The sequence below is a fragment of the Mytilus edulis genome, chromosome 8 (genome assembly GCF_963676685.1).
Source record: "Mytilus edulis chromosome 8, xbMytEdul2.2, whole genome shotgun sequence".
Lineage (NCBI taxonomy): Eukaryota > Metazoa > Mollusca > Bivalvia > Mytilida > Mytilidae > Mytilus > Mytilus edulis.
The window spans coordinates 42,100,998-42,125,885 of NC_092351.1; the positions used below are offsets into that span (position 1 = coordinate 42,100,998).

The 24,888-nt window shown below is 32.1% G+C and overlaps 3 protein-coding genes across 3 annotated transcripts; 1 reads left to right on the plus strand and 2 right to left on the minus strand.

Annotated features, from left to right (window-relative positions):
* Positions 1–1,313: 1,313 nt before the first annotated feature.
* On the plus strand, positions 1,314–4,364 carry LOC139487009 (uncharacterized protein PF3D7_1120000-like). The gene is made up of 3 exons (XM_071272031.1): positions 1,314–1,543; positions 2,393–2,638; positions 2,945–4,364. The coding sequence occupies exons 1-3, from the start codon at positions 1,336–1,338 to the stop codon at positions 3,655–3,657; spliced, it is 1,167 nt and encodes a 388-aa protein (XP_071128132.1). The 5' UTR covers positions 1,314–1,335; the 3' UTR covers positions 3,658–4,364.
* Positions 4,365–4,896: 532 nt separating this feature from the next.
* On the minus strand, positions 4,897–8,525 carry LOC139485595 (uncharacterized). The gene is made up of 2 exons (XM_071270190.1): positions 8,416–8,525; positions 4,897–7,191 (listed from the first exon to the last, which is right to left on the minus strand). The coding sequence occupies exons 1-2, from the start codon at positions 8,443–8,445 to the stop codon at positions 5,011–5,013; spliced, it is 2,211 nt and encodes a 736-aa protein (XP_071126291.1). The 5' UTR covers positions 8,446–8,525; the 3' UTR covers positions 4,897–5,010.
* A 4,644-nt stretch (positions 8,526–13,169) lies between these two features.
* LOC139485596 (cyclic GMP-AMP synthase-like receptor 1) lies at positions 13,170–17,198 on the minus strand. The gene is made up of 2 exons (XM_071270191.1): positions 16,987–17,198; positions 13,170–15,367 (listed from the first exon to the last, which is right to left on the minus strand). Exons 1-2 carry the CDS (start codon positions 17,014–17,016, stop codon positions 14,249–14,251), a joined length of 1,149 nt encoding a protein of 382 aa, XP_071126292.1. The 5' UTR covers positions 17,017–17,198; the 3' UTR covers positions 13,170–14,248.
* Between the last annotated feature and the right edge of the window lie 7,690 nt (positions 17,199–24,888).

Below are 24,888 nucleotides of genomic sequence, written 5' to 3' on the forward strand. Positions count from 1 at the left end.
AGTTTTCTATGTAATGTTTTGAAAATGTGTTTATCATTTCATCATTTATCTTTTTCTGCTTTGACATTGACAGTTTTCCCTCCACTTATTAAGACTTCTGTCTCTTATTATTGATTCTAATTAAACAACCTGTGATATACTGTTCCCCAATGATACCCACGCTTTACGAATTCGATTGTCTTTGAGGTTTCGTCAAATGATTTTTGTACATCTGCCACTACGAGCCAGCAAATCAATACAGTTTTATATAAACAAGAATACGAAAATAAGAAGATGTGTTATAATTGCCAATGAGACATCTCTCCACAAGAGACGAAAAGACACATAATTTAAGAACTACAGATCACCATACGGCCTCCAACAATAAGCATAGCCCATATCGCATAGGCAGCTATTAAAGGCTTCAAAATTACTCATATAAACCAATTCAAACGAGAAGATTACCGGTCAAAATTATGAACAACATAATGAACTAAAAGTAAATATATTACACAGCAATACACGATAACCACTGAATCAAAGGTTTTTGACTTGCAATTGGAACCGGAACATACAGTCTAAAGAATGAAGCGGGGTAAAACTTATTTTAAGACACGCCCCCACCCCCCGCTCTTTCCCCTTTTCGCCTCACTTTGGACAGTGGCGTAACAGTTTAACATAAATTCAAACTACAAAAATCATCAGATGTACACAAATAGAAATACATCTTACAAAAACACAGAGTGGACGAGGACGGTAACATATGCATGAAATTAAGAATGGAAATGGGGAATGTGTCAAAGAGACAACAACCCGACCAAAGCGTAGACGCCGAATGCTTTTCGAGGTTTTAATATTACCCCCTTATTACCTTTCGGACAATGATATTAAGTTGCGTAATGACCTTGAAGTATATAACATTACGCACTATTTGGAGCACTATCCATCCCCACCCCCTTAAGGTATCGACTACCTTGGCCTCCCAATTGATTTGATTCGAGCATTATAGCGTAATAAGTCATTAGCCTGGTATCTTTAGTGAGATTTTTCGTGAATAAAAAATAAAATATGTGTGGTGCAGAGAAATTTTTTACAAAAAAGATATCTTTATGAAAGTCTAGTCCACTAGAAGTAATACCGACAAAGAAGTGGGCAAAAAAAGGAAGTGGAATATCCTTTCTTTGAAATCCATAATTTTTGCTAAAGGTTTTGTTTGTCTGAAGTACAAAATTAAATTAAGATAAACCATTATGTTTCCAGTCAAACAACAAACTTTTGTAAATATTATCCAGTTATTTCAGAAGCATAAATTTCTTTATCTCTTTCAGTTCTAAAAAAGGCGAGACGAGTTTTATAATGGCTAGTCAATTACTGGATGTGTTCAATTATTCTTTTGAGTCCGAGGAGCATATTGAACATTCATCAAAAGATGAAAATAATGTGATTGAAGATTCGTCAAAAACCGAAACGAAGTACGAACTTTTTAAAACCGAAGAAAGTGGAAGTCAGATAGATATAAGAACTGAGTCGAAGGATCCAAAGGAGGAAATTAGTGACGAAAAAGGTATGCCATATAGTTTTGGCTTGACTTGTAGAAGTTGCATTCTTTCAAACTTTTCATAAAGAGCCAGTGTCTAACCTGCTTTGATAATGGATCAAAATGGTGTTACTCAATACATTTACTACTATAATCGAGGATCCAAGTTATAACATATATTATAGAATTAAGTTAGATTAATCATGATATATTCGTAATATTTTTCTTGACTACGGATCAAATAAATATGATTTAAACGTCAATAACAAATCTATTAGAATTCTCAATACAAAATTGATATCCGAAAACCATTCTATTATCATCAACGATAATATCAACAGGCGTTCACAATGTAATTTTTTAAACGCCGGAATAAAGGTAAAGTAGTAAAAAACAAATGTTATGGGGTATTTTTCCATGAACAAAAATCAGATCATGCAAATCAATATATGCTTTAAAATAACAAGTTTTGTATTGGCGGATCCAGGGGGGGTACCGGGGGTTGGAACCCCCCTTGTTTTTGGCCGATCAATGCATTTCAATTGGGACATATAGTTGGAAATAAACTCATCATAGATACCAGGACTAAATTTAGTATATACGCCAGACGCGCATTTCCTCTACAAAAGACTCATCAGTGACGCTCGAATCCAAAAAAGTTAAAAATAAAGTAGGAAGTTGTAGAGCATTAAGGACCAACATTCCTAAAAGTTTTGCCAAATACAGCGAAGAACCCCCCCCCTTTTTTTGTCCTGGGTTGGGAACCCCCCCCCCCTTTTTTTAAATGGCTGGATCCCCCCCTGTTTTGTTAACATCTACCAGTTTTAAAAGTGATATATATCATAGGAATAATTGTACTTCCTTTTTCCCTTTCAGATCTTGACATTCTGGAAGCGGATAACGTTATCGCTCGTCCGTTACAGAAGGTGTCTATATCTATTGAGTCCGACAACCAGCTTGAACTTACAGCAAAAGAAGAGAACAATGTTGTTGCAAAATCTATTAAAGACGAACTGAATTACGATATGACAAAACTCAAAGAGAGCGACCACCAAGAAGAGGACAAACCTGAATTTGCTGACAAAAGAGAAGCAACTGGTAGTAGAAAAAGATATCATAGTGGTATTTATTTAATATTCCTGTTACTCAAAATGGTTGTCTTACTATCAGTGATCGCTACGCTCAAAACTACTAATCAAACAATTAATATACTATTACGAAGAAAATAATCAAATCAAAGCCACAGTGATGAATATTTATCATGTTTACATGAAAGAAGCCAAATTATTCTGTTTTCTGTATCTTGAATTTAAAAATTATTTGATATTTTTATTAGCAGAATACAACATCACTTATGTGTATTCATTACAACTATATAATTATATTTTTTAAAGGTATAATTATATCTCCTTTTACTTTCTGTTCTAGAAAACAATGAAGATGGTAATATGATTGCCAGCCCGTTACAGAATATGTTCAAACTTGTGTCCGATGAGCAATTGAAAAATACCACAAAAGAGGAGAAAACGGTTGTAGCAGAATTTTTGATAGCTGAACTGAATTACAACATGATCAAATTTAAAAAGAGCGACAGTCAGAAAGATAAAAGTATTGAATCGGAGAAAACGAAGGAGGTTTCAGGTGATAGCTCTGATGGCATTATGTCGGTAAAAAGATACTTGGAAGTTAACTTTCCTACTAATACACATATCCTGGAAAATCAAAATAAGAACACGAGTAATGGAGAAGTTGTTGGTGCCAATGGAGAAAACGATAAAAGAGAACCAAATGTCGACTACACATGGTTAAAAAGTTCATCGGTGAAAGATATTGAAATGTCACAACTGGAGAATAAGGCACTACAAAAGGTTATTGGTCAGGTAAAACAGGAGGATTGCAACAAAATATTAGCTCTCTTTAGAAATTCGGTTCAAGACAAGGGCATTCAAAAAGCAAATGAACTGCCTTCACTACTGATGGAAAGCGCATTTCAAGTTCTTGAAAAAAAGAGATATGAAGATGTATTATTAGTTGATTTGTTACCAAATATGATTAGAAACAGCAGTGAAGGATCAAATGATGCGAAAGTTGATCATGCAAGTACTTCGGATGATCAACCTACGAAAAATGACAAAGATTAGTTGTCTTTTTTTAAAGGATAATAAATAATACGATAATGTATATAAAAACGCTTATTGTATTGGCAAAAAGCAAATACGACTAAAATGCTAGATGCTTAATATATTAAAAAATTCTCTGAAAACATTTAGCTTAGCTGAAATATGACAGGTAAAATAAATATATACTACGGAAGCCGTGATTAAATTCTGAAACACGAAATTCAATGTTTAAGGTTATAATACCTGTGAAGTGAAATAACCTTTCTGTCTTACAAAATAGGTATCCGTCTGTTTGGTCATTTATTTAACTGTCGACATGGATGTAAACTCATTTAAAAAGCGATACTTTTAGCAGAACTTTTTGAATATTTCTCCATCAAAATTACACTGAACGATATGGTCAATCACCTCGGAATTTGATAAACCGAATGAAGAGTGTGCTCATCATCAAGGTAGTCATATTAATTTACACATGTGTATACAGTTATTGTTATTTATTATGTAATTTGTAAATGTTGATTATCAATCATCGTGTTTGTCAATATAGTCATATATTGAAAAATATTCTCTGATAAATTATGCAAAAAATGCATAGAAAACTGATTTAACATTAAAAACCGTGAATAAACTCATGTGCTATGGAAGTGTAATAGCTCCCTATACCACTGTTGTCACCCGTCATCAAATTATTAGATTTTTTTTAATGATTGCTTTATATTATCGTTACAAATAAACGCTTCTTGTTATTTTCTTTGTTTTAACGACATTATTTTCATCTGTAATTGAAATGCTTCTTTGTGAAATACATGTTTGCTTCAGATAACGGTGCACTTGACTGTGATACTTTGCTTTTGTGTATGAAAAATATACATAAAAAGTTTCTGTGTGAGCATCAACAAATAAGGGCAGATGTAGACCATTCATGTCTTCTATAACCGTCAAATTTGTCTAAGGGTGTTTTAGTAGAAATATATAAACTATTTATAACTCATATCAATTGGCGTTTGATTCTGAACGTTCGAAAACCAAATCATTCATGAATTAGAATTTGAAGAGCATTCAAAAATACATAAACCTAAATGATGAACCGAATATGGCCAGATATCATGATATTTCATGTTGGACTCGGAAAAATTACCAAGATAACTTCAATAAAACAAACTTTCGCGGGCTATTTAGTTTACTGAGTTTTACAAGTTATGGATAACCCTAATATGTTAAACTTGAGTCTTTTGTTAAACTAATGCAAGGAAACTATCATTGAGTAAAAATTTATTCTGTAAATTCTTATTTTTTTCTATCTGCAAATTATATTTAAACGCTTATTTCGTGTCATATATTTTTTTGTTTTTTGCTCTTATGACAAGTCTTCTATCATTGTCGTTTATAAATGCATTCTTCTCCGTATCCATTGTTAATCACATGAAACATCAAAATGATTAAATGTGTCAATGACACGTTTTGTCTTCCTGTCGGAACTGTTTGCATTAACGACTTTGTATAGCATTCAAACGCCTTTTTAATGTCGCCAGTATGGAAATAACAATAACCTAATATGTTCAAATGCCTGAAACTATGGAAAGTTCCATCGCATTCATTTACTGTATATTCTAAAGCATCCATGTACACGTAAGCCTCTTGGTCACATTCGGTGCTTATTACGGCTAGGTATAACATATACACTAATGGATGAATCATGAAAGCTCTCCCTACGGTACATTCGAATTTCATAGCATGGGGAACAAACGATAGGTCTGCTCTAGAAAATATGACATCTTGAGCTGTAGACAGATATCCTTTTTTGTGATCAAAAGGATTTGGAAGTCCTTTCAGTTGAGCTGTAGTTCCCTTACCAATGTGTATTGTCTTGTATTTAGAACAATGACCAGTGTACAGTAGGTTTTGGGACGGCAAATCAAGGATACTCTGAATAATTGAAATCACTTTTTGAGAATTTTTGAGTCTTAGACAGTATGTAGCTAAATACAATTTACCAGATAATGCATCAATATTTTGGTTATCCTCCAGAAACTTCTGTAACTTTTCTAGTTTTTGTTGCTTTACAGTATTATCTTTAACTTTTATGATCGTCTCCAAATACGTCAATGCAATTCGAATATTAATAAACATGCGTACAGCTTCAATGAAGCTGTCTTCGATGTCCTTTGTCGGTGTGTGATCATCAAAGTCTACAAAATATTCAGAAAGTAACTTAAAGTCAGCAAGAACAGTTTCTATATTCACTCCTAAAAAACCTCGACCCTTATGATAATATTCCAATGGCAATCTGTATGTTTCAAATTCTGTTGTGATTCTAGAATCCAGTCTTTCTCTGCATAACTGCAGAAAATCATCAACCTTCATTTCACTCTCTAGCCATGGGGATAAAAGGTCAACACCATCGACACACTGCAAAACATGGGATACAATTTCGGCTGAAATATCTTCAATGCATTTTATCATATTTTCTTTAAAAATATGATTTTCAAATCTATACGAAAACAAATTTTTTCGACGATCAATGTAGTGCTCCAGATGACGTTTTTCTATGCATTTTTTTAGAAATAGAAGACAGTTAACGGTGCAACGTAGTGAATATTTTGGTTGCCATAGATGTTGAGGATTATTTTCAGACTGCCAAAGTATTATTGTTTTCATGTGATAGGAACTCAATTCTTCTGGTGCGATAGGGTGTAGAAATTTCTTTAAAATATTTTTCATCAAGATAAAGCATTGAAGCTGTGTATTATTAAAATTCCATACCAACTCCCTTTCTTGTAACAAAAACGACACTCTCCATTCTAATGACGATGTAGGTGACATTTTATCTCCAACAGCGACTACGTGACATTTCAGCTTTGTAATTTTTTCAATAAATTCTGGAGAAGGCCATCCATGTTTTCTTTCCCTGGCAATCCACTCTTCGCCATCAATTGGCCATTCGTATAACGATATTCCAAAGGCGAAATCTTGTTCCACTGATGCACCTAGCTTTTCCTTAATAAAGCCGTATATGTCTATATTAGCCGCAGTGGCACTTGGTCCATGACGGGATGTTTCTGTTGGTGTATCTGCTGTCTTCGTCTTTGTCAGGAAATACATCCAGAAATCAACCATTTTGTCACTGGAAAGAAATGTTTTGTCTCCTTCGATTGTTTCCAACATATCATCAATAGTCTTTCCATGATCATTAAAAATTGTTTTTATGTTTGGATCAAGTTTTACAGGAATCAATCTTGCAAACCCTGGACGACAAACTGAAGTGTCTAGAATAAAAACCTGCCCTTCGATCTTGTTTGATTGGTCTCTATCCTTACAAGCCGTAATATTTGAAGCAACGATCATTTTGTCGATATCGCTGTCTTTCACGTTAGTTCCTTCAGCCGTACTACCACCAAAGAATCTGCGTATTACTCCTTTATTTCGTGTATAATACAAATACTCTAGTGTAAGCATAGTGTTCTTTTGACCATTAGTCTTGCAAGAAGATGCCATTGTATAAAATGTTGCGTTAGAGACAACATCCGATACTTTTTCCAACTCAGTGTCATTAATCTGAAAATGAAAATATACCGTGTAAGGGTCTTTTTTTGTTGTTGTCATAATCGACATCAGTTTACAAAACTTTAAACGAATGTTTTTTATGTAATTATTCGTTTATTTCAAAACTTTTTGCATGTGCCCTATTTGTTATACTAGTACTGTTTACTGTATTGCTGAATACAATAACAGCGCTTTAAGGAAATATCCAGGTTATCATACTTTATACCCCAGTTACCTCTCTAGATCGTAATAGCAAAATTATGATCGTAATTTGGGCAACTATAGGAACTTAATTATTGGCAATGCAAATTATAGTGTCTTCTTATCTATTGGTCAATTCTAATGATTTGCATTTGCATAATGAGTTCATACCATCTTAATGATCCCGCTGTATTTTTCAAATAATGGTCAAGTAACGGCAGTAGCTCGAGATCTAAGTAGGAAGAAAAATGTCATTTTCAATACTTCCATGCTGTCAGGGGGGATTGGATTTGAGGTTGGCTTATATAATTGTTGTAATCGAAAATGTCCTGGATACTTAAAACTCATAAATTTTTGGTATAATTGCATTTGTATTAAATCTCATTTTCTATCAATGAGTCTGAAATTGAAGATAATCCTGAGATAATCCCCGGGTTTTTTTTCGCATAGTGTACTGACTTAGTCTCTATTGTATTTATGTGGGACCTGTTTTGTAAATTAGTTTGTCTTTTCTCTGTGGTTTAGTTATTAGTTATGATGATTTCGGGTTTTTTTTTTTTTGTATCTTACATTTTTTCTATTGTTTCCTGTATTTTTTTCCTTCTCATTTTTTTTACATAAGGACAACTGCATTAAATTGATGACATGAACAATCATCAACAGGACATTTTATATGCCATTTTGAGTTTAAACACGATTAACAGTAAAATCAAATATTGATGTCATAGAAAACTGTTCGTGAATTCTACAGTAAAGATCGTGGAGAAATGTGAGATTTCCTTTTTTCAAATCCCACATTTTATGGTATTTTTGTCTATGTTGAAATTCGGATCGACACCAAAATCATTCAGTCAATATGACAATAATTGCTCAAGTCGTGTTAATTTTGAATCAGCATTATCTAGAACGTCTCTTCTCACCTATTTTCTTGTTGGAACATTGCAAAAGATAACTTATTCGAATTCAATGTTATATGTAATATTGTTGACAAAGGAAATGAAAGTAACTTTATAAATATATTTAAATATAACATACCAACGATGATTTTGATGTTGATTGTGTCATTTCCTAGACTAAATCTGGGCTAAATGTAAGTTAGTTATATATTTGCCTGTTTCTTTACGTCATAAGTTTCATATGCTCGAGCTCGAACCGAATAAAGGAAGTAATATTCTTAGTATGTCACGTGGTTTGTTAAAATTTATGATAAATATGTTCAGATAAAAAAAAATTAACGTCATTTATAGTGGACTTTTTTTTTATTTCAAGTAATATTTTTGGCAACCATTTTCATTTTTTTTTTTATGTCAAACATATGTTTATGTCTGTTTTCTATCATTCATTTCATTATATATTAATCAGTTATTTCTTCAACAATTCCAAGACCTTCATAATTCAAATTAAATGAGTCAGGACCTACATAAATCTTTTCATGATATTCTGAAATATTCAAGGACCTCCGTAATTCGATTTCAGGATGTCGTGAAACAGTTGAGGACCTCTATCAATGGTTGGATTAAAATTGTTTTGAATATTTCATGACCTACACAAACATTAAAAAAAAATCTGTCAAAGCTTTATTTCAATAGATAGATCCTTACTATGAGCGTCTGGATGGGACTTCCAAAGTTATGAATAATTTGTTAAAATTGCAGATTAAAGGGGGGAAATCAAGAATAGAGAAAATTTGGGACAAATAAATAAACAATAGATAATGTCTCAATAATTAAAGAATACAGAAATCAAAAAAACATCCAGACCCTCGCTATTAACGATGAAGCTCCATAATTGTATAATTTCGTTCCTTATGTAGTATATTTAGATCTTGCCATTGATAGAAACCAGTGCATGTGGGGAAAAGTTTAGAAGCAAATAGTATGAAACATTGGTAGATTAAAGTTCAACTTTAGTCATAAAATATGCTTTATTTTTTTTTTTTTGCGATGGTTTAAACATGTATCTGTTAAAAAGTCACATTGTTTTTATCGTGGGTTGCAGTGATGACTATTTCATTAGAGTATACATGTTTATTAAAGTACAATCTACACACACTATGATTACATTTGCAATACATCAGTTTATATAAAACAAAGAGTAGTGTAATGACATGGGAAAGTTAGCCCATAAAGGAACCTCACAGAATACTGCAGCTGTGAACTAAGAGAAGAGGTGAGATGAGATAGTAATCTATTGACAGAAACATCCGTTAATCTGATGATTATAAATTCCTAACTGTCAGTATTAATTATAAGCCAATTAAACTATTAAAGTGATAATGTATCATGTAAACATAACACAGGGACCCAGATAGCTTCAACTAAATGAGCTAATTAATTACTTGTCTATTATATAATCCGGATTGGAACGTGAGGAATAAATCGGTTGAATGTACAATGGAAGACATGTAGATATAAGAAGAGAAAGAAAAAATATGCCAAGAAATAAAGAATAGCTAGAGAATGATCGAGAATGATTGGATGCTTGATTACAAAGAATGGAAAATAATGGACAAAATCAATAGAGAATAGTGAAAATGGTATAAAAGGGGTATCCTGAAATTGAATTGTGAAGTAGATCTTGTCGTGGATAGAAAACAAGTGCCTTCGCTTTTTCCTCCCTCAGCTCGTTCCTGATGAACTTTGTTTTGAATACACTTGACCAACACACATAACGACCAGGTGTAGTCTGCACGTTTATTGTGTTATTTTTAGGATCTGCATAATATTCGAATCAGTATATTCTTAAATCTAATTTTGGAGGTCCTGAAAAAGGTGTGGAATCCTTTAAATTATTAAAGGATAAACTAGAATTGAATTTTGAAGGTCTTGCAATGTAATATAAATGTATTTAATACACCCACGTAGCACAAAACATTTTCAAAACATTTTTATAAGGTTGTATAAATGTCTTCTCAAAACGTTGTCAAAAAAATATTTTCATGATGTTATGTAAATATTTTGTATTGGATTTTTAAAACATTTATTTAAAACATCTTTTGAAAATAATTAACAATGATATGTAAGAATATTCATGAAAATAATTCCAATGACATTTTTTAAGATGTTTTGTTTGAATGTTCTATAAATGTTCAGAAGATATGTTGGTTCCACCTCTGAAAAACATTTTAAAAGTATATGAGTAGAATATTTTTAACAATATTACTCCGATGTTTTTTGAATATTTTCTAAAAATGTTTCATGAAATATTAAAATAACATATTTTAACAAGATTTCTTCATAATATTTGAACATTTCAAAATATACGCTTTTAATATTGAGAAAATTAATTTATAAAACATTTTGTTGCTAATATTTTAACAACATTTTAAAATAATATTATGAACACATTTATTCAAAAACATTTAAAAAACGTTTCGCAATTAATATTGAGAGAATGAATTTATAAAATATTTTGTAGCTAATATTTGCAGGCACGTGACAATTTATTTTCTTTACATGGGGAAAATCAACTATCCCTATCGTAGTATTCATAAGTATAGTGGATCATGTCATGTATAATAGTCTTATATATCTGTGTGTCGCTTTGTTTAGCCAATATCTACATTCTTAAATAGAGTTGTCGTTCATAAATGTCGTCTTTTGATATTTTCTTGCGTATTAAAATATCTTTTAAATTTAAGTTCATACTTAACACTCATTAATGTTATCAATTATTTACATATTGTAAAATATATAAATATTCTTCGTTTATGTTCAGATTAGTATGCATTTGTAGATCTTTTAACAGTATCACGCCATTTATGATTATTTATTGATGGTGTATAAGAAAGTTCAGTCAACCATTTTCTGCGACCACTTATGTGGTGGATTAAACCTGGTTTTATAGATTCTATTTGGAAATCAAGTCTGCGAAGAAGTAGACTTAACAATTCAGCATATCTAATATATCAAACCACACGCTATAATAACATTTTGTTATATTGATCCTCAGAAGTAAAAAAAACGAGAAAAAAAGGGATGTAGACAATAAATGTAATTATAGATGTAATATCCATATGATGTATTGCAGCCAATGTGAAATATTTCTATCAAATGCCTCAACAGAGGAGAAAAAAACAACAGTGTTATATATTTTTATATTGAAGTTAAAAAAAACTTTAAAAAGAACATTTAGACTACTGTTTAGAAATGCCCATAGCAATTTTGTAAAGAAATTATCAATATTATGGAAATTCGTTCCGCATTTGTATCATTTGTTATTTTTGCATTTTACATTATATATTTTCATGTGATAATGTTTGGGAAAGGCATGTGATAATTTTTCTTATCATATATATTTAGAGAAAATAACATATTTTTGACAGTATGAGAATAGCATATAATTAACGTGAATTCCATATTTTTATGAAATGGTGTTTAGCGGGCTGATATGAAAAAAATATCTCATGCTTCGATTATTATCATATGCCTTTCCGTAACGTTATTACATGGCATTCCTGCGATACTCGGCAAATTCCGGAAAATACACCTCAATGGTATATTTTCAGTGAAAAACATTACAAAGTAAGGTACAAAACAATTATTTGGATACTGGAAAGTATATTGTGTAAAATGAAAAAAAGAAACATTGAACATTAAACAAATGATAAAATAAATGCATTTTTTAAAGTTTCAAACATAATCTAGAAAGTCATTTTAAAAATGATCTAATACCGATCAAGCAATAGAAAGAAAAAAAAATAGCAAGTGTAATAACTGTCATTTGTAATCCGTAATTGTTGCTAAAAGTCTGAAATACAAAAACTAGATTTAGATAAACCATTATGTTTCCAGTCAACGAAAACAATTGTGACAATTATATAGTTATAGTTATATGTTGTTTCAAAATCTATCAAAGACGAACTGAATTACGATATGGCAAAACTCAAAGAGAGTGTCAATCAAAAAGAGGACAAACCTGAATTTGCTGATAAAAGAGAATCAACTGGCAGTAGAAAAAGATATCATAGTGGTATTTTTTAAAATTATTTTGTTACTCAAAATGGTTGTCTTACTATCAGAAAACGCTGTGATCAAAACTACTTATCAAGCAATCAATAAACTATTACGAATAAAATAAACAAATCAAAGCCACATGGTTGAATATTCCATCATGTTCACAAAAAAGAAGCAAAATTAATTTGGGGGTTTTATCTTCATTTTTATAATGATTTCATATTCTATAAGCAGAATCTAATATCACTAATATGTTTTCATTACATCTATATAATCATATTTTTCAAAGGTATAACTAACCTCCTTTCACTTTCTGTTCTAGAAAACAATGAAATGGTAATATGATTATTATCCGTTTCAGAATATGTTCAAACCTGTGTCCGGTGAGCAATTGAAAAATACACCAAAAGAGAAGAAAACTGTTGTAGCAGAGTTTCTGATAGCTTAACTGAATTACAACATGGTCAAACTAAAAAAAAGTGCGACAGCCAGAAAGAGAAGAGAATTGAATCGGAGAAAACAAAGCAGGTTTCTGGTGACAGTTATGATGGCATAATGTCGGTGAAAAGATACTTGGAAGTTAACTTTTCTAATAACACTGTCATAGACAGTGGTTTATATTAAAAACTCCAAGATTACTTCAATAAAACAAACTTTCGCGAGCTATTTAGTTTACTGACTTTTACAAGTAAAAGATAACCCTAATTTGTTAAACTTGAATCTTTTATTAAATTAATGCAAGGAAACTATCATTGAGTAAAAATTTGTTGTGTAAATTCTGATTTTTTTTTATCTGCAAATTATAATCATAACGCTCATTACCACTTGCAAATTATATTTTAACGCTTATTTCATGTCATATTTTTTTTAGCTCTTATTTCAAGTCTACTATCATTGTCGTTTATAAATACATTCTTCTCCGTATCTATCCTTAATCACATGAAACATTAAAATGATTAAGTGCATCAATGCCACGTTTTGTCTCCCTGTTGGGACTGTTTGCATTAACGACTTTGTATAACACTCAAACGCTTTTTTTAAATCCCCATTATAGAAATAACAATACCCTAATATGTTCAAATGCCTGAAACTATGGAAAGTTCCTTCGCATTCATTCACTGTAGAGTCTAAAGCATCCATGTAAGCCTTTTGGTCACATTCGGTGCTTATCACAGCGAGATATAACATATACACTAACGGATGGATAAAAAAAAATCCCCCAACGGTGCATTCGAATTTCAGAGCATGGGGAACAAACGATATGTCTGCTCTAGAAAATATTACATCTTGAGCTGTAGAAAGATATTTCTTTGTGTGATCAAAAGGGTTTGGAGGTCCATTCAGCTGAGTTGTAGTACCATTCACAATGTGTATTGTCTGGTAATTTGAACAATTGCCAGTGTACAGTAGGTTTTGGGACGGCAAATCAAGGATACTCCGAATAACAGAAATCACTTTTTGAAAATTTTCGAGTCTTAGACAGTATGTAGCTAAATACAATTTACCAGATAATGCATCAATATTTTGATTATCCTCCAGAAACACCTGTAACTTCTTTATTATGATCTTCTTCGAAAATATTAATGCAATTCGAATATTAATAAACATACAAACAGCTTCGATGAAGCTGTCTTCGATTTCCGTTATCGGTTTGTTATCAATAAAGCTTGCCATATATTGAACAAGTTGCTTATCGTCAGCACGAAGAGTTTCTATATTAACTGTTAAAAGGCCTCGACAATAATAATAAAATTCCACTGGCAATCTGTATGTTTCAATGTCTTTTGTGATTTGAGAACCCAGTCTATCTCTGCATAACCGCAGAAAATAATCAACATCCATTTTACTCTCTCGCCATGGAGATAACAGGTCAACACCATTGACACATTCCAAAACACGGGCTACAATATAGGCTAAAATTCGTCAATGCATTTGATCATATTTTCTTTAAAAATATGATTTTCAAATCTATACGAAAACAAATTTTTTCGACGATCAATGTAGTGCTCCAGATAACGTTTTTCTATGCAATGTTTTAGAAATAGAAGACAATTAATGGTGCAACGAAGCAAATTTTTCGGTTGCCATAGATGTTGAGCATTATTTTCTGACTGCCAAAGTAGTATTGTTTTCATGTGATATGAGCTCAATTCTTCTGGTGCGATAGGGTGTAGAAATTTCTTCAAAATATTTTTCATCAATATAAAGCATTGAAGCTGTGTATTATTAAAATTCCATACCAACTCCCTTTCTTGTAACAAAAACGACACTCTCCATTCTAGTGACGATGTGGGTGACATTTTGTCTCCCACAGCGACTACGTGACATTTCAGCTTTGTGATTTTTTCAATAAATTCTGGAGAAGGCCATTCATATTTTCTTTTTCTGTTGATCCACTCATAGCCTTCAATTGGCCATTCGTATAACGTTATTCCAAAGGCATAATCTCGTTTCAATGATGCACCTAGCCTTTTCTTAATTAAGCCGTATGTGTCTATATTAGCCGCAGTGGCACTTGGTCCATGACGGGATGTTTTTGTTGGTGTATCTGCTGTCTTCGTCTTTCTCAGGAAATCCATCAATAAATCAACTATTTTATCATTTGAAAGAAATGTTTTGTCTCTTTCGATTGTTTCCAACATATCAGCAATAGTCTTTCCATGATCATTAAAAATTGTTTTTATGTTTGGATCAAGTTTTACAGGAATCAATCTAGCAAACCCTGGACGGCAAACTGAAGTGTCTAGAATAAAAAACTGTCCTTCGATATTTTTTGCTTGGTCTCTTTCCTTACAAGCCGTAATATTTGAATCAACGATCATGTAGTCGATATCGCAATCTTCCAAGTTAGTTCCTTCTGCCGCACTTCCACCGTAGAATTTGCGACTTGAACATTCATGCCGTACATAATACAAATATTCTAGTGTAAGCATAGCGTTCTTTTGCCCTTTAGACTTACAAGAGGATGTCATTTTAAAGAATGTTGCCTTAGAGACAACATCGGATACTTTTTCCAAGTCAAATTCATTGATCTGAAAATGAAAAATATACCGTGTTAGAGTTTTTTTGGTTTGGTTTTTCCCATAACCGACATCAATTTACAAAACTTTAAACGAACATATTTCATGTAATAATTCGTTATTTTCTACACACTTTGCATGTGTCCTATTTTTTTTATACCGGTACTTTTTAATGTATGGATGAATACAGATACTGCGCCTAAAGAGAAATGTACAGGTAACATCATTGTATACACTCACCTCTCGAGATCCTGAGAGCATATGATTGTAATTTGGGAAACTCCAGGCGCTTAATTTTCAGCAATGCAAATTTGAATGTCTTTTAATATATTGGTCAATTTAAATGATTTGCATGAATAAATACCGCGTTAATGATCCTGCTGTATTTTTTCAAATAATAGTCAAGTGATGTTAGTAGCTCTCGGTATGGAAGTAAAATGTCAATATAATACTTCCATGCACCCAGAGACATTCGATTTGCGTTTGCTAATATAATTGTTGCCATCGAAAACGTCCTGGATACTTAGATGCTTAATATTTTGGTAGAATTGTATTTATATCAAATTTCATTTTCTATCACTGAGTCAATGATTGAAAATAATCTTGAGATAATCACTTTGTTTTTGGTCGGGTCACGCACTGGCTCAGTCTTTACTGCAGTTATTCGGGATGTGGTCTGATCTGACCGTCACTGATGAGTACATGTAGAAGAAACGCGCGTCGGGTGTATTAAATTATAATACTGATACCTGTTTACATCACTGGGTCGATGCAACTACTGGTGGACGTTTCGTTCCCGATGGTATTACCAGCCCAGTAGTCAGCACTTGTATCAATTATATGATCATTTTTATAAATTTCCTGTTTACACAACTTTGCATTTTTCGAAAAACTAAGAATTTTCTTATCCCAGGCATAGATTACAATATCTATATTTGGTACAACTTTTTGAAATTTTTGGACCTCAATGCTATTCAACTTTGTACTTGTTATGCTTAATAACTATTTTGATCTGAGCGTCACTGATGAGTCTTATGTAGACGAAACGCGCGTCACACTAATTAATTATAATCCTGGTACCTTTGATATTAACTATTGTAGATTTGATTGCCTTTTCTTTGTAATTTTTAGTCATAGGTTGTCTGGACTTTTTCATCTTGCGATTTTTTTCCTGTAACTTTTCCGTCTTTTTTTTTTTTACATAAAGACAACGGCATAAGATTAAACTGTTTACCTCAGTCCTGATTGATTATCAACAAGATATTTTTCCCAAATATACCACATTGAGTTTAAACACGTTATAGTAAAACTAAAAGTATTGATGTCATAGAAACCTGTTTGCTAATAGATCGCTGTGAAATTCTAGAAAAAGCATGAAAAAAAATCCCATTATTTAATGGTCTTTCTGTCTATATTGAAATTCGTATCGACCTCAAAATTATTCAGTCCATAGGACAATAATTGTTCAATACGTGTTAAGGTTGAATCATTATTATCTAGAAAGTTTATTATCACCCATTTTCTTGTTGGAACATTGAAAAAGATAACTTATTGAAATTCAAGGTTAAGCGTAATATTGATGATAAACGAAACTAAAAATTGCTTTATAAATATGTTTAAATATAACATACCAACGATGAGTTTGATGTTGATTGTGTCATTTCCTAGACTTAATCTTAGGCTAAATGAAGGTAAGCTATCTGCCTGTTTCTTTCCGTCATTAGTTGCATATGCTCAAAACGAATACCTAAAGGAAGTAGTTCTTAGCATGTCACGTGGTTTGTTTAAATTATCTCTGTATCTGTATCTGTATCTGTATGGGTACGTCGTAGTTACCACTTCTGGCTTTTATACAAATTATAATAAATATATATGATCAGACAGGCGGAGGAAACCCAATTGAATTTAAACAAAAGAAATGTGAACTCTTTGTTAGAAATATCTAAAGGTATACAAGCAAAGTTGATATATCTGAATTGTTTACATCTGTTTCTATGGGCTTTAAACGTTTAAGGTTTATGACCCCTTCTGTAGCCATTTTTCTACAAATTTTTCAAACTTCAATTGTATCAAAACTACAGATATAATGAATAATAGAGATAGACAATTTAGTACAAATACCAAGGGTAAAATTGATGAAAAGCATAATTCTTTACTGTTCCATTGCATTTACTAGATAAAGGGTACTTTGTGGCAAATAAACCAAGATTTTTATCGAAAATCCACAGTCAGTCATCAAATTGGCAAATATGAGAGTACAAAGATAAAGGCTGTGGATTTTCTATAAAATTTCCACATGTTTATAATTGAATCAACACAAGGGTACATAAACCTTAATAAAGATGCACAATTTAGGATTTTATGCATCTTCTATAAGTGTTTTACTTTAATTATAGTATGGAGATTCAAGATATTTGTAAAGTTTTGAATTATAGACAAACTTTCATAAAACTGTCGATTGTGGCCGTTCAAATCGAAGTGGATCTTTTAGTGCATAAGCATGAATTCCGTCGAAAAGATCCACAAAAAGATAATAGATTGATCATTCGAAAGCATTAATTTGAATTTCTGCAGTGCCGCCGGCGCTAGTTTTTTTTTGGGGAAAATCCTTACAATGGACAATAATTGCACCGAAAAGAGCCAAGTCGAGTTCGCCTTTTCAAGTTCAGGTGTGTTTGGGTTGCATACTATTCTGTCTTGAAAACGTAGAAAGCACAAATATTTGATACATCATCTCGCTTCAGATTCTATTATTTTTTTTTAAAGATTTAGGCTAAAGGTTGAAAAATCACGGTAATAAAAAAATGGAATATATGGGTCAAGTGAAATATCTTACTGATGAGTCATAAAAACTAGGTGTGTTCGGATAACAAATTTTAACAAAAAGTATTTGACGACGGACTTTTTAACTGGATCTTTAAAAATGCGTAACTTCAAAAAAACTTCATTTTTAGTTTGTTTATTCTGGAGAAATTAGTCTTCAAACTCTGCCCTTCCACGAAATATTTAATTCGAATTTTTATGTTTTTAAACTTCTGAAGTTCTGAATGCTGAAAAGCAAATACAATGATCCTCAATATAGCTAGCAGCTAGATAAAGGACAGTGTACGATAGGGCCCTTCCCCCTCCCAACCCCCGCCCTAATTTCTCATTTTTCAGATTCTGTTTTGGAAAGCTAATCATGTTAAAATATTCACTGATGTTTGAAGTTTGTTTGAATGAACATTAAAACCACTAATTTTATCAACTGGGTGAGGGGGTATTAAAGGGGCACTAGCTGTCAAATTCATGGTCACCGATTTGACTCAAATTCTCATATTTGATTTTTAACTATGTAAAACATTTATCCAAACTATCAAAAGTCTAAAATAAACAGTTTACAGCGCATGGGGTAGATAATATATAGGTTCGTTTCGTGTGTATTTTAGTCCAGACGCCATCCAATTAACTATCGATTTGACCTCAGATGACCATATAAGCGATGTAAACATAAATAAAGATATGAATAGATTAAACCAACACGTGCAATTGGATTTTTATAGGTCTGTTTGATTTTATTTTATAGATTAAAAATAGATGTTTCTCATTGTTTTTAACCGTATAAGAATGATTTTATGTTGATCGAATTAGTAATCAAATGATTTACCGTAGTTTCACTTTCATTGTTGACATTCTTTTTCTTTAAATAACCAGTACACGTACAATGCATGCGTTGTCAATCTCTAGCTAGGGGTTAAATTGAAGTTCACATGAATACGGATTTAAAGAGGTCGACTCATTCACTTGCAAGTGAATGACTAATTATCAATGTTTCTTAGCGTAATTTGACAAAATTGAACCTTTTTGGTTGCAAAAAGCGAATTGTTATTTCACTATTTCACTTTCATTATTGATTGAACAGATATATCTCGTAGCTAGTGCCCCTTTAAACTATCTGTTATTATTCAAATATTGTAATTATTATTCCTTTGCAGGTGTTCCGTATAACGATTTTTAAGTTTTAAAGTGCCTGCGCCAACGTGACCCATGATATTTTTTTATTCCAATGTCATTAGCACTGTCTTTTTCTGTCTAAATCGCCATAATTTTCTCCGGGACACGTACACCGCGTATCATCGTACAGCGGATATAGGTACTAACCAAGCGGGCATGATCGATTTTGAACTGACACGGTTATGAAAATCTTTATTTTGTTTTATCAACATTCAGTGTACATTTCTCAACATCTGAAATTCCTGCTCCAAAATAATTTTCGCATCGATTTTTTTCCTATTTTAAGACAACTTTTATATTCTAATATAAAGAACAATTAACTTGTAAAAGCGCAAATAGTTGTGAAGGTCAATTTCAACTTTCAATTTCGATATAATTGTCGAGACATTTACATGTTTTATCTGAAAGAAAGCTAATACAGGGCAAAAGTAAAAGTTACCAACCATAAACCTACCTGTGAGAACTCATTCCTTGAAACTTTTTGGGTTATAAACGAGTATAAAAATTTTGTTTTTGTGGACGGTGTACAGCAACTTAACTATGCACCGTACAGAAGGATTTATGTGGTCAGCTAAACACCGTACACAACGCTTCTTTTCGGGATAAAATATCGAAAAAAACATATGCATGAAAGATTTCAATGCCAATTATTGATACAGCTATACGTATTACACACGCACAGACAGTGGCCTTCTATGCAATGAATATATAAAATTATATCGGATGAGACGAGAGCTTACTTCTTTCACAAGTATTTGCACATGTTTTTAGTAATCGTTCTTGTTTTAAGAAAAATAATGAGACATCTCTAATCATCAACCTACGACCAAATCATTTCTCAAAACAACAATTATGTTTAGATTGAAATACAACAAAATTATTAATTGGTGCTTAGAAAAAAATAAAATAAAAATATAACAGTGATTTAATTTTTTTTTGGTGGATTGTTATCCCATGTATATTTCTTGGTAAAACTATGTACATGTTAGGCAGTTTTTAGAATATTTGTGAAAGAGCAGATATAGACATCTGCTCTTTGAAGCCGTCGACTGTTGTACAAAGGATTGCTGATGTAGGAAGTAGGTTCCATTGTACTATTGTATGTGGGTAAAATGAAAACTTGTAAGAATCTTTATTTGTTTGAATTTGTTTAAAGTGGTTGGTATGTTTATGTCTTGTTCTACTGTCTGATTTAACAACGAAGAAGATCTTTAGGGTAAATTGCTATGTGTTGGTGTATGACCTTATAGAATACCACTAGTCTTGTTTGTATTCGTCTCAATTCTAATGTAGGCCACTGTAGGTGATCAAGCATATTTGAGACAGAGCTGGTATTGTGATATCTATTACATGTGTAGCGAGCAGCTCTTCGTTGGGCCATCTCAATTTGGTTGATTTGATTTTTGGTGTGAGGGTCCCAGACGAAAGAACTGTACTCAAGCTTAATTAGGTCTGACTAATGACATGTATGCCCTTTCTTTGATTTTTTGGGGATGAAACTTTAAGGTTACTTTTTAGAAAATTAAGTTGTCTGTTTGCATAAGCTGTTACATTATTTATGTGTTTATTCCATTTTAGAGCAGATTGTATGGTTATGCCTAAATATTTTGTAGCTGTTTCAGTTTGGAGGATGTGACCATGAAGGATGTAGACATGGTTGACTGGTTTCTTTTTTGTGTAGTTCTAAGTATGGAGCATTTGTCTGGGTGAAATGACATATTAATTACCAGTCTTTTTTCCCATTGTGCAGCTGAATTTAAATCCTGTTGTAGTTAGGCAGCATCGTCTATGTTTTTGATGTTTCTATAGATGATGCTGTCATCGGCAAATAATCTTAAGGTGCTGTGTTGTAAATATTCTGGGAAATCATTTATGTAAATGAGGAATAAAATTGGGCCAAGGACAGTGCCCTGTGGCACCCCAGATGTTACCCCAATTTTTTCTGATTGCTCTCCATCTAGCATGACTGTTTGTGTACGATGGTGTAAAAAGTCACCAATCCATTCCAAGGTATTAAATATATTGTTTATGCCGTAGTATTTTTATTTGTAAAGTAACCTTTTGTGAGAGACCTTGTCAAAAGCTTTGGCAAAGTCCATCACAACGACATCAGTTTGTATGTTAATATTGTTGTCTCTTGCAAGGTCTTGAATGAAAGATAGTAATTGTGTCTAACAAGAGCGTTTTGATTGGAAACCATGTTGTAAATCATATAAAATAGACTAGCTATGATATGCTCCAAAATTATTAATTCGTATATTTAAACAAATTTGATTCGTTTAGGGATGGTCACATGTTAAACTATATTTTCGAAGGTAAATAGAAAACGGCGGATAGCAAAAAGCATATTGACAGACAAAAAGCATATTGCACGGTTATTCATGTAATGAATTTCAGGATATTGTTTAACGTTTTGAAACAAATGATATCTGTGAACGATTATTTGACGAAAAAAATCTTCAAATACATAAGATGTCCAAAAAAAAGTAAATGCAATAACAACTAATTTGTTGTTATTGTCAAGGAGACAATGTAATATCTATAAACCTAAATGACGATTTTGATACAAACATGGTCGGAAATTAATAATATAACAAATATAGCCTTTGTATAAGGTCAATACAGGATATATCGACCCAAAGAAGTATATCGACCTCGGACTTCGTCCTCAGTCAATATACTTCTTTCAGGTCAATATATCCTTGTATCGACCTCATACAAAGGCTATATTTGTGAGGGCCCTCATGGGGTTTTTGATTATGTGATTACTTGGCCGTTTTTTTAATGATTATTTGATTATTAAGCCAAATATTTCATGATTATTTGATTACCTAGGACTGTATTTTTAGTTTATGATTATTTGATTACTAAAGATAAGCAAATATTTAATGATTATGTGATTATATTGGCAAAAAAATGGTGACCCCCCCCCCCCCCATGAGGGGCCTCATTTGTATATTATTTTGCAAAGTATACATGTTAGTGAAATTGGCCTGTAATTTATGGCATTGTTTTTGTCGCCTTTTTTTTCATTAATGCAGGACAGACATTTGCATGTCACGGTTCCAGTCTGTAGGTATTTTATGAGTGTTAATTGATTTTTGAAAGATGAGTGTGATGATAGGACTAAGACTATTAAATCTTGTGAAACGATTGCCAAAAATTGTAATTTTCCCTTCTTTTGACTTTTTCGATAACCCTTTTATCCACCTCACCTCATATCACCCATATTCTGAAATTAATGGTTTTAATTTTTATCCAAACAAACTTCGAATCAGGATTTTGGGAATCCTGAAATAATTGTAAATATAAAGTATAAGTGTATTTTATGTCCCTGGTGTTTGTACATAGGCACTTGACAATTTATTTTCTTAACATGGAAAAATCAACCAGTCCATCCCTATCGTAGTATATAAGGATAGATATAGAAATTTGTGTGTGTGTCACTTTGTTTACATATTTAAATAGAGTTGTCGTTCATAAAAGTCTTCCTTTGATACTTTCTTGCGTATTAAATTATCTTGTAAATTTAAGTTCATATTTAACACTTATTATTGTTATGAATAATTTTCATAATGTAAAGTAAATAAGTTTTCTTCGTATATTTTCAGGTTAATATGTATTTGTAAATCTTTGTACAGTATCACGCCATTTATTACTATTTATTGATGATATATAATAATGTTTAGTCTACATGTAACGGCGACCACTTATGTGGTGGGTTAAACCCGGTTTTATAGCTTTTATTTAGAAATCATGTTTGCTTAAGAAGTAGGCATTATAATTCAATATACACATCCCTTCATACCTTACACTTCCTTTACTTGTACAGACGGTTCAAGGGCTATTACGTTCTAGCTACGTTCATGTCTAAAATGACATGTTATGATCTTTTTATCATATGCTTCAACAATGGAGAAAAATAATTTTTTTAAATATATTGAACCTTCAAAGTGGTTCTCAAAAGATCAAAAGTGAGAAAAAAATGCGGATCGGAAGTTAAATGTAATGAGTGTAATGCATCCGATATATAATCTTTCTCAACAGAGAAGAAAAGCCACAGTTTAATATAAATATTTATATTGACGTTAAAAAAAATCAACAATTTTGTAAAGTAACCAGTGGTGGATCCAGAACTTTTCATAAGGGAGGCCCGCTCCAGTGATCCCCTAAATAATCAACCAATTTTTTTCCAAGAAAAAGGGGGGGGGTCCAGGGCCCCCCCTGGATCCGCCTATAGTAACTTTCGAAATTATGCCGGAAAACATAGAAAATCCAATCATTGTGTCAATTGTTTTTGTAACCTTCTTTGTTGTTTTTTACTGAATCCGTACCAGTGAGGTGTATTTTCAAGAATTTGCAGAGTAACACCGAAATGTCATGCAATCGTAACAGAAAGGCAAGTAATAATAGCTGAAGCATGGGGTACATTTTTCATATCAGCATGCTAAACACTGATTCTGAAAAAATGAAATTAATGTAAATTTAACGATACTATCATACTGTAAAAAGGACTAATTTATGAAAGAAAATAACAGACACAGAGTGATATATGAAGCCAGATACAAAGCTGTATATTGATTCTGAATAAATAAATTGTGCAGTTATTCATATGCACTACTGTCTTGCAAATTGGTTTTCAATATTTATTAATTCAACCACCCTACAGTAGTCTAATATATGGAAAAACATGATGAACGGACAAGGTGATTGTTTTGTATATTAATATTATACCTTTTGAGTCAGGTGAGCTGAAAAAGCAAAATTTGAATTTTGGGTTCAAATAAGTTTAGTAGAAGGTGAAGATCTATAATTTGAACAAGCATTCTGTGAGTATTGCATGGAAATACATAGTCCCCTACCAGTTAAAAATTAATTGTACTGTATGTCAAAATGCTAACTAGATCTATTAAATGTAATGATGTAAACTATATAACAAATATCAAGTGAAAACCTTGAAACATGACGGAAAATTAAAGTGATTTTTTAAGTCCAAGGACCATAAGTCTGCACAAAACCATCATATCAGAACCAAATTCTTAATTAATCTGTAACTTGTCATGATAAAACAATTAACCAATTATCAAATCAATATCTTTAGGTTTTATGAAAAAAATGTGGAAAACTGAATATTTGAGTGAATTTTCTAAGCCAAAGGACCATAACTCTGCACAAAATTATCAGACCAGAATAAAATTTGAACTTCTCTGTAACTTTTCATGATAGAACAATATACCAAATATCAAATCAATATCTTCAAGCACTATGAAAAAAGTGTGGGAAAGCTAATTTGCTGAACTGACTGACTGACGGACAGATAGACAGATGGAGTGCAAACATAAAGTCCTCTTCGAACCTCTATGGTAGGGGACTAAAATTTCAAATAAAGGTAACTATCCTCTTTTTTGACAAACAATGCTTTTAAATACGGACACATGGCTGGACCCCACCCCCCTTTTCAAAATGTATGAATCCACCATGTAGTTGTCAGTTTCTGTCTTCTTGATTTATTTGGTAAGAAATCCCCATGCAAGGGCTGC